The sequence below is a fragment of the Hippocampus zosterae genome, chromosome 17 (assembly GCF_025434085.1).
Source record: "Hippocampus zosterae strain Florida chromosome 17, ASM2543408v3, whole genome shotgun sequence".
Lineage (NCBI taxonomy): Eukaryota > Metazoa > Chordata > Actinopteri > Syngnathiformes > Syngnathidae > Hippocampus > Hippocampus zosterae.
This window is the reverse complement of record NC_067467.1, coordinates 14,278,889-14,288,250: the sequence shown is the minus strand read 5'-3', so window position 1 is coordinate 14,288,250 and position 9,362 is coordinate 14,278,889. Positions and strand designations below refer to the sequence as shown.

The window sequence follows — 9,362 nt, the reverse complement described above, 5'->3', positions numbered from 1 at the left end:
CTGAAACGCGTATGGTCATTAATACCGCCAAGATGCACATAGCATTAAATGCTACAAAGTTTCATCCAAGCGCTCCCTTACATTTTAAAATAAATTCATGGATTGTTACTTGTACATCATTTTTCTACATATATAGTCGTGGCAGCACTTTCGATTTTTGATATGAATTCAAAAATCAACTGATGGCTGGTGACCCTGAGAGAGGAGCACAGCAACCTCCCTGAACAGAACCCAGTTACTATAACAGTGGCAGACATACAGGAAAGAGTCTCAGATATGAAGAACTGGACAGCACCAGGCCCGGACATGATCCACACCTACTGGCTAAAGAAACTCACAGCACTCCATGAGCGCCTAGCAGCACAAATGAACCAGCTGCTGAGGGATAGGACTCACCCAGGATGGTTAACCAAAGGGCGAACGATCCTGATCATGAAGGATTCCTCAAAGGGTGCAGTCCCATCCAACTATCGGCCAATAACCCGTCTCTCCACAACATGGAAGCTCATGTCAGGCATCGCTGCGGCTAAGTGGACACATGGATCAATACATAAGCGAAGCACAGAAGTGTATTGGTAGAGATACCAGAGGAGCCAAACATCAGCTCCTGGTTGACAGAACAGTCGCACAAGACTGCAGGTCCCAACATACCAACCTGTGCACAGCCTGGATTGATTACAAGAAAGCCTGTGGCTCGATGCCACATACATGGATCACTGAATGCTTGGAGTTGTATAAAGTGAACAGGACCCTAAGAGCCTTCGTTGCGAACTCGATGAGGATGTGGAAAACCACACTTGAAGCCAATGGCAAGCCACTTACCCAAGTGTCCATCAAATGTGGCATATACCAAGGTGATGCACTCTCCCCACTGCTCTTCTGCATAGCCCCCTAAGCCAAGTAATCACCAAGACAGGCTATGGATACTACAATCAGTCACCTCCTCTACATGGATGACATAAAGCTGTATGCTAAGAGCGAAAGGTACATAGACTCCCTGATCCACACAACCAGGATCTACAGCAGCGACATCGGGATGTCATTCGGGCTTGAGAAATGTAGTCGTTTGGTGAGGAAAGGTAGTCCGCACTGAAGGGGTCTCACTCCCTGAAGGAACAATAACAGACATTGAGGACAGCTACAAGTACCTCGGTATACCCCAAGCCAATGGCAACCTCGAACTGGCAACAAGGAAAGTGGCAACGGCCAAATACCTCCAGTGAGTGAGGCAAGTCCTAAGAAGCCAGCTCAATGGCAAGAATAAGACCCGGGCAATAAACAGCTATGCCTCATTGAAGCAGCCACTCGTTGTTGGCACCATCTTCATGTTTCATGGTCATTTTGAGAAAACCATGAGTGTCAATCACGTTTGTGGCTTTTGTTGCTCGGGACTACTGCAACATTCTTTTTTTTTTGCGCTTTCATGTGAAGTTATTTAGTGCCACATCACAGCAGTGCTTACTGAAAATGACACCACCCTTTAACAGGAACACAGACAAAATACTTTGTTTATATACAAGTGATGATTGGGCTTTGAAAGCATGTTTCATTTTCTTGATGTAAGTTTTCATGTTAAAACGTAGATCAACCACAAATCACAAAATACAGTACGTCATTCATGATGACAATGCTGCTTATTGAGGCTCCGATTTTTTATTTTTGTACTACGACTAAGGACTGCCATTCTCATGCATCTCACCGGATCATCAGTCATACACACATTCCTTTACAAGCACAGCATGTTTTCCCTCCAGAACATTTTCTGGCTGATATTTAATTGCAGTAGTGTGGCACAGTTAGCACGTCTACCTCACAGCGCAGAGGTGCAGGATTCAATTCTGGCTCCGGCCTTCCCGTGTGGAGTTTGCATGTTCTCCCCCATGCCTGCGTGGGTTTTCTCCGGGTACTCCGATTTCCTCCCACATTCCAAAAACATGCATTACAGGATGATGGAACACTCTAAATTGTCTCTAGGTGTGATTGTAAGTGTGAATTTTTGTCCATTTTAGATGACAACTTTGCTTTTGGTTGAGACAAGTGCATGTCATTTCAAATGTTTTTTTCCATTTTAATTTTTTCATCATGAATGAAGTAGTCTACTGGGCTGATCTCATGTACCAGTAACCATGAAGAGGTAATAATGGTGGTAGCACAGCCTCGTTGACTAGTTCCCAGTTTAATTTCAGATTTAGATTCAGAAAACTTTACTTATGCCCGTTGGGCAATTTGAGTTTTTATTTTTTTATATTTATACATTACTTGAGGAGGAAACACAGCTACTTACAGCAACAGATGTGTGGGCTGAGTACAATTAATCTGTCATCTTGATTGATTTAAATTGTCTATTTTTGATGAGAGGTTTGCAACTTGAGGGACAACCAGTAAAGGATAAACCCAAACAGGCTTGAACAGGTTTTGGAACAAACTTTCAGCCCATTATATTGTGCAACCATGTTGAGTTCACCAGCCACAGAATGTGTGTTCCCGAGCGGACCAGAAAGGTCGTTGCCTGCGGTGGTGAATAAATGCTAGCATTGCATAATATGCCTTGCTCTCTGTTTGAACAAGCCGAGGACCGATTTCCCCATTTGTCCCGACTTTTTCCAAGGCCAAGGAGACACACAAAGACAGTGGGGCTGTTTTTTCCTGATTTTGTCTCTTACCACACAAGATGTCAAATGCCTGATTAAATAGAATAAAATTATTGTATTAGGGTATCCTTTGCCGTGGGATCGGCTAAGCATGGACTTCTCCCAAAAATAGGTCCCAAAACAAGTCAGGGCTGACAATGTTATTAGTTCAGGTACACACACATGAAGTTTTTGTCTCAACTGTCTCTTAAGCTTCTGTCTTGTAAGGTGGTGTATTCAGAATTCATTTGTCCCAATAACAGAGACTGAAATTGGTTAAGACAACAATTTCATTCAATATGTACGACCCTCATGTGAGAGAAAAGCAGACTAGTCTCAAATCGTTTGTTTCCGTGGAAAAAGTGGTGTCCCAAGACGGCAGGAAGTATTTCCCAAAGCAAGTCCAGTTTGCTGATGTTGCCATCATACAACACGGCGGGAGCCTGCCATATTGTCTGGAAACACTTGCCAACCATCAGCGCATACAATTAATGTGTCTGCTCATCTTCAAATTTGTAAGCTCAAATCTCAAATCTCACTGTTTTGAGATTGATGGTGGGACCAAACCGGAACACACTACCACACAAAATACGACCAAAACTGTCATACGTGTAAGTTGAGTGGTTCGTAGGTTTTGGGATGGATTCATGCTTAAATATAAAATGAGAATTAACAATTTAACAAAAGCTTACATATGCCTCACTTTCAATCTGTGGGGTCGGTCGCAGACAGAAATTCCTAAGGTTTTAAAAATTATCGTGTGCGTCAAGTAACTTTACCTCTCACTTTAAATACTATCACACATCCCAAGCTTTCACGTCGCCAGCATTAATGTTGGAAGTTCAAACATTATGTTCCTCATCTATATATATATTGCGCGTCGTCCCGCACGCGGTCTGTCCTTCCGTCTGTCCCTTTTCAAAACGTACCTACTTCACCGCGCTGCTCAGGCAGTGGCTCACTACGATCGCGCAGGCATCTTAGCGAAAAAATGTTGTCTACCCACAAGCATTGCAATGAAATTGTTATTTAGTAGAGCTAAACATCTCTTTATTTTCGCGATAAGCAATGAAGATGAACAAAAAGTTGAACCAAGCAACAACACTTTTGTGGGCCGAAGGCCCACCTTACCAGCCTTCCGCAGGAACTAGCTGATGAGCCGCCCGGAGGGCGGCGAACCAGCTAGTACATTATATGAGCTGTTCATTGATGGGGAAAATAAATTGCAAAGCATTCCCTCCTGCTGTGATAATTTTTTTTGATCGAGTACTGTACTGAAAATATACAAAAATGTCATCAGGGGACAAGTCGACTTCAACGCGAACTCTCACCATTCGTATCGAAATCATGCTCCCAATAACCGCACATGCTTTTAGGAAGTGTGTTGCTTCATATAACTAAATTACACAAAACAATCAAGGTCGAGTAATGAAACGAACTCGACAGATAATACCAAATGCAATCAATAATTTATTAACTTTTCAACATTGTACAAAACAAGATATAAAAACAAGTTGTTGGTAGTATTTTAGCAAAGAAACTAAACCAATCCTGAAAAACACCTAACTGAGAATTTTGGTCAAGTGGGTGTGGGGGGGTTAGGCGAGTGGGAGGAGGAACACAGCTTCACGTGCAAGATCTGGTCAGTCCTCATCCGCATGTTCCGTCGCCTCAGTAAGGCAATCTTCCTTTTTTTTGGTGACGGATGCCAACCAACATTGCAAATACTGACCCAGTTTAAAGTTTCTAACAAAGAGTAGCATTTCCTCAACGGTGTTTTTTCCCTCCTTCAAAATAGTCCCAAATATGTTCTAGGTGACCGCATGCAACATAAATAATAAAGTGAACAAAATGACCCAAAAACTACTGGGTTTAGAAAAAAAAGTGTAACAATTCCTTCAATACTGGTGTGAGACCGTCAGTGAGTGTTCATCATATATTGCACGGATTCAAATTTGTCTGTCCCCATAGAACGGTACCCATCCTCTGCGGGTATTGGGCAGTCCTCCTTGACGCCGTCCGTCCCTGTTCAACAAATGGGACTGCATTTCTCCTAATTTATTCCATTATTTCCGCTGTCATTCCCATCAACACGAACGCCATCAAGAGCAAAAAGCTTTCTCATCTCTTCTTCTTGCTCTGTCGAAGTGCCTTCTTCCGCTTCAGGATCATCTCGTAGAGTTTCTCCAGGCCCAGCTGCAGGCCCTGACCATCCACCGCTGAGCAGCCTTGTGTGTGGTGTAGTGTCGCAGAGCTCAGTTCATGGAGCGACAGGGCTTTCTCCACCTGAGAGGAGAAAACGCAACATAGCCACATGTTTGCTGGTAAGTCACTTGTCATCACAACGACCAATCCTCAGATGATACCGCTCATCGAGAGCAGTGTTTTTTCTTCCATACGTTCCTCACGATACTTTTTAAAAAATATTTCAATTTTCTTACAAAGCAGATATGAGATATGAACTGAATTGCATGAACAAAACCAGCATTTTGTGAGATTCCAGTTAGCAAAAAGGTGTCTGAGCAAATTTGTGCTTGTGATGTGTCTGTCGGCTGCATGTGTAATTTGGCGGCCTGGTGATGAAATGCCACTCCTATAGAGAAAATATAAATCTGTTCTTTCAATGTGTTTTGGGCTTGCTTCGTACTTGCGTTTTCTTCTTAGTTTCAGGCCTTGTCTACATGTAGCCTGTTTTTTGAATACCCCCCCTAAAAAAATAAAAAAATCATCCACACATTTGTTTAAAAAATATCTATTCACACCAAACCACATATGTGGATTTTTCAGCTCTTTTTAAACTCCGAAAGACTGAAAGTCTGTAAAACAAATGAGATTAAAATTATGACCTCAAACACAAAATATAATTTTGCTGCTTTTATTCTTTGTTTTTAAACCAAGGAATGAATTCAGCGCTAAAGAGACCTGGGACAAAATTCAGCGCTTTAGTTTCTCTCCGTCTACGTACACCAAACACATTCAACTGCGCCATGTTGAAACTGACACTGGTGTGCGGGGGTGTAGGGCACATTTCTCTAACTTTCCTCACAATCATCTAGAAATCAAGGTGGTTTGAGCACATTTTTTTCAAAAGTGCATACTATCAAACTTGTAGCCCTACGCATGAATCGGTAGCCCAGAAGGAGCTCTCAGGTTTCAAAAAGGTCGGTGACCCCCCGGTCTAGACCAGTGGGCTCCACCAAAGTGATGGTCGAAAGACGTCCTCCACGTTGAAATGAGTGGGAGGGGTGTAGTGCTGGATGTCCCCCAGCAAAGACTGTAGTCAAGACGGGGGGGGGGGGGGGGGGGTGGGGGGGGGGAATCATCAAAGTCGGCTTGGAAATATGAAAGAAAAAACAAACAAGGTGGTTTAAGGTCGAGAATCGTGTGGTCCAATGTTTCAGCCTACCCCACATGGAACCACACCTCGAGTTGCGCTCTGCAGCCAGGGCTGAATCAATGTGCTGCATATGGGAGGGGGGGATCAGTTGCAGGAGATAAAACCACACCCCAAAACCGGTTGTTTCAAAAGGGCTGCTAAGAGGACAATGTTGTCATTCTGGATTCCTGACATAGTTTATCCAGAGTGTGCCTGAAACATTTTAATAGGACAACGAGGAACAGTTTTCAAGTGTGGAAAAAAAGAACTTCTTTCAAGAAAAAAGAGGAAAAGAAATAGCCTCTGCGAACCCGTGCTTTACGGTTTAAGTTTGATCGTTTACATGGCAAAATCCTAAAACAGGGCTGTAATTACGTCTTTTGAAGTTTCATTAAGAGACTGTTTGCCTGAACAATGGCGAAAACTCATTTGGCAACATGAGCCACCAAGTTTTTTTTGTATGACTTGACTACCTGAAAAAAATCCCTTATTTTAAATTTCTCATTAAGTGGTTCAAAACTTCTACTTCGTGATAATTGCCGAAGCTATAAATCACACGCGGTCAACTACAATATATGCTAATATTAAAACAACAGTAAATGTTGTCCTCTAAAATGGAACTGCTTAACTCCATGCAGGTCATTCCCATCATGATAAACGGAACCATTTTTGCTTGCATATCCATACGTGTGGCGTAAACACACAGCAACAGCATTGCTTTATGATTATGGCCCTGTCAATCATCGCAATCGTAACACAATGAAGAAACGTACAGGATAAAAATGGATTACCTCTGAAGCTGACATGGCTGATTCCAGGTCCTGTTTGTTCGCCAGAACCAGGACTGGCACCCCTAGATTCTCAGCAGACCGACTGATCCTGTGAAGCTCCATCTTCGCTTCCTCCATTCGCTCGGCCTCGGCTGCATCCACCACAAACACGAGGCCGTCAGTCCTTCGAGTGTACGATTTCCAGAGCGGTCTCAATTTCTCCTGACCACCAACATCCCACACCTGGAAAGTTGATGTGTTGACTTTGGAATTCCCCATGGGCACTTTAATGCGTTCCATGTTGAATCCTTTGGTCGGGATGGCCTCGACAAATTCCCGCAGTTTGAGTCTGTAGAGGAGCGAGGTTTTCCCTGCATTGTCCAAACCAATCACAACAATGTGCAAGGACTGGAGGTTGGGGAGGATAGTGGTGTTGGGAGCAATGTCTGTAAACTGGTTGCCCATGTTTGTGTCCAGACGACTGGAAAAATCCACCCTGCTATTTCCACTCCTGTCCGGCTTTCCGTGGGAGGGTAAAAGTGAAGGGATAGAAAGGGCTGTGTGGCTGGAGACAGCAGACTGCGGTAACTTCAGTCACTCGAAGGGCTGAAAGAGAAAAGAGTGGGAAGGAAAACATGAATCAGCTTATAAATAACGGTGCTGACCAATTACAGATTTGTCAAATTTATCTACATATGCACCATGGCAAAAAATTTAATGGGGTATTACTGTAGTGCCGAAAGTATGTTAAAATATGCAAAGTGAGGACGTCATCGCCGAAAATGACCCCCCCCTGCATATACTGTACTATAAATTGTCATCACGTTTCGTTGGTTATTGATCCATGGGGGCGTGGAGATCTTCAAAGGCTGCTTGTTACTTTCATGTACTCACGTCAGAAAACCGCTTTTGATCCGAACACTTTCTGTGGTATCCATCCCTTTACCCACATAAAACACATCGAAGCTTGCTCTATCCTTTCAAAGCAAACCAAAAAAAACACTGTTTGGAGGCGTGCATTTTCCAATGATTCCCAGACATAGCGCGTTGACCGTCAACAGTGATCCGTTCATGACTTGGTTGCAAACTGCTAAAAAGAAAAACACCATCTATTTGGTCTGCCGTTGAAAAGCTACTTACTCCAATGAGAAATCTCAGAAACGTCCCAACGGCCAGTCCCAAACGGCCAACCTCTAAGCCTAGTTTTTGCCTTGTCCTTAAACAAATGCCGATTAAATGACACTGACCTCTTTGTGGGGGTTGCAAAACCAATAAACGCTACTCGCCCAATTGCGTCTTAATATACCGGCTAATACAAAAAAAGGAAACGTTGTAAGTGGCAAGTACTTCACTTTGATAAAAATGTGCGTTGTGGTTGTAACGTGCAAAGCAAGCCGCTGGGGAGGGAAAAGCTACATTCTGGGGAGGGAAAAGCTACATTTGAAGTTAAAATTTAAAAGACAACTGTTGGAAGAAATGTCGATTCAAACAGGTTTTCCAATATTAAATATACCGGTGTAACGCCGGTGATCAAATGGATATTTCAAGTATAAATAACTTGCAGGTTTCGTGGATAAAAGAAACGCTACTCACCTACTTGTATTTGCACACGATATATTGCGATATGTTGCTGCAGGACTCTTCAGGAATAAATACCTCAGTCCTCTGTTAATAATGACAAATATAACTCCAGCGTTTCAAGAGAGCAGCCGTCTTCCACTCGACCTCCTGCTGACGCGTGGTTGAGAAAGTAAACGAGACGAAATGAAGTGAGAAGCGGCAGCAGTGGAACAAAACCCCGCCCCCGCCGGCTTCTGACGTCACGTGTGCACGGTGTCCGACAAAGGATAAAAAAAAAATCAAACGTTACACAGCTCAAGACAGGTCGAAATAACACGAGCCTTTGTTGCATAGTCCCCCTTATGTATCTTCGTGTCGTGGTATGCGAGCCATTTGCCACAGGCAGGGTTTAAAGAGAAACACTTTTTTAAACAGCAGAAGCGCATTTCGACATGGAAAAAAAGCTAAACAATAGCACCATCTGTCGTATCTAAAAGAAAGTGCAGAGTCAGGTCTTGAAGTCTCTACCGCTGAAAGTAAATAGCATTTTTATGAAAAGAAAAAATATATTACTAATTATTGACAGTGGTGGGAAGCTATGACGTACAAAATTCCTCATCATTGTACTTGAGTACATTTCGAGCAATCTGTGGGTTAATGCATGTGGGTTAAGGCGAAAGTCGCGCTCAACCCGGAACTAGTCACCAGTTTTTGCTCAGTATACAATTGCATGAAAAAATACAATTACACAAAATACAATCGCACACACACACGGTTCTTTATTACTTGTATGATAATTTGAGTAATTTATTTTAATATAAAATTTATTTTTGTTTTATTGGTTTGTATTTATGTAAAACATGTTAATTGGATCACCTGATGGTTGTGTTGTATTTTTGCGGGTTAAAAAAAACGCAGCCTGAAAAATTTGGACACAGCCACAGCGACGAAGAACCATACACGCCCACTTTCAAATCGTCACTGATTGGGAATCGATCATACACTGCTCGCATCAGACAAGTGTAA

General features: G+C 42.8%; 1 protein-coding gene across 2 annotated transcripts; it reads right to left on the bottom strand.

Annotated features, from left to right (window-relative positions):
* Positions 1 to 4,087: 4,087 nt before the first annotated feature.
* On the bottom strand, positions 4,088 to 8,556 carry LOC127590272 (ADP-ribosylation factor-like protein 4D). Of its 2 annotated transcripts, none has more exons than XM_052049801.1 (3): positions 8,370 to 8,556; positions 6,798 to 7,382; positions 4,088 to 4,916 (listed from the first exon to the last, which is right to left on the bottom strand). In XM_052049801.1, the coding sequence occupies exons 2-3, from the start codon at positions 7,239 to 7,241 to the stop codon at positions 4,752 to 4,754; spliced, it is 609 nt and encodes a 202-aa protein (XP_051905761.1). In that variant the 5' UTR covers positions 7,242 to 7,382; positions 8,370 to 8,556; the 3' UTR covers positions 4,088 to 4,751. The 2 variants fall into 2 exon arrangements, with proteins under 2 accessions (XP_051905761.1, XP_051905762.1); XM_052049802.1 differs by having other exon boundaries at positions 8,374 to 8,556.
* Positions 8,557 to 9,362: the final 806 nt, after the last annotated feature.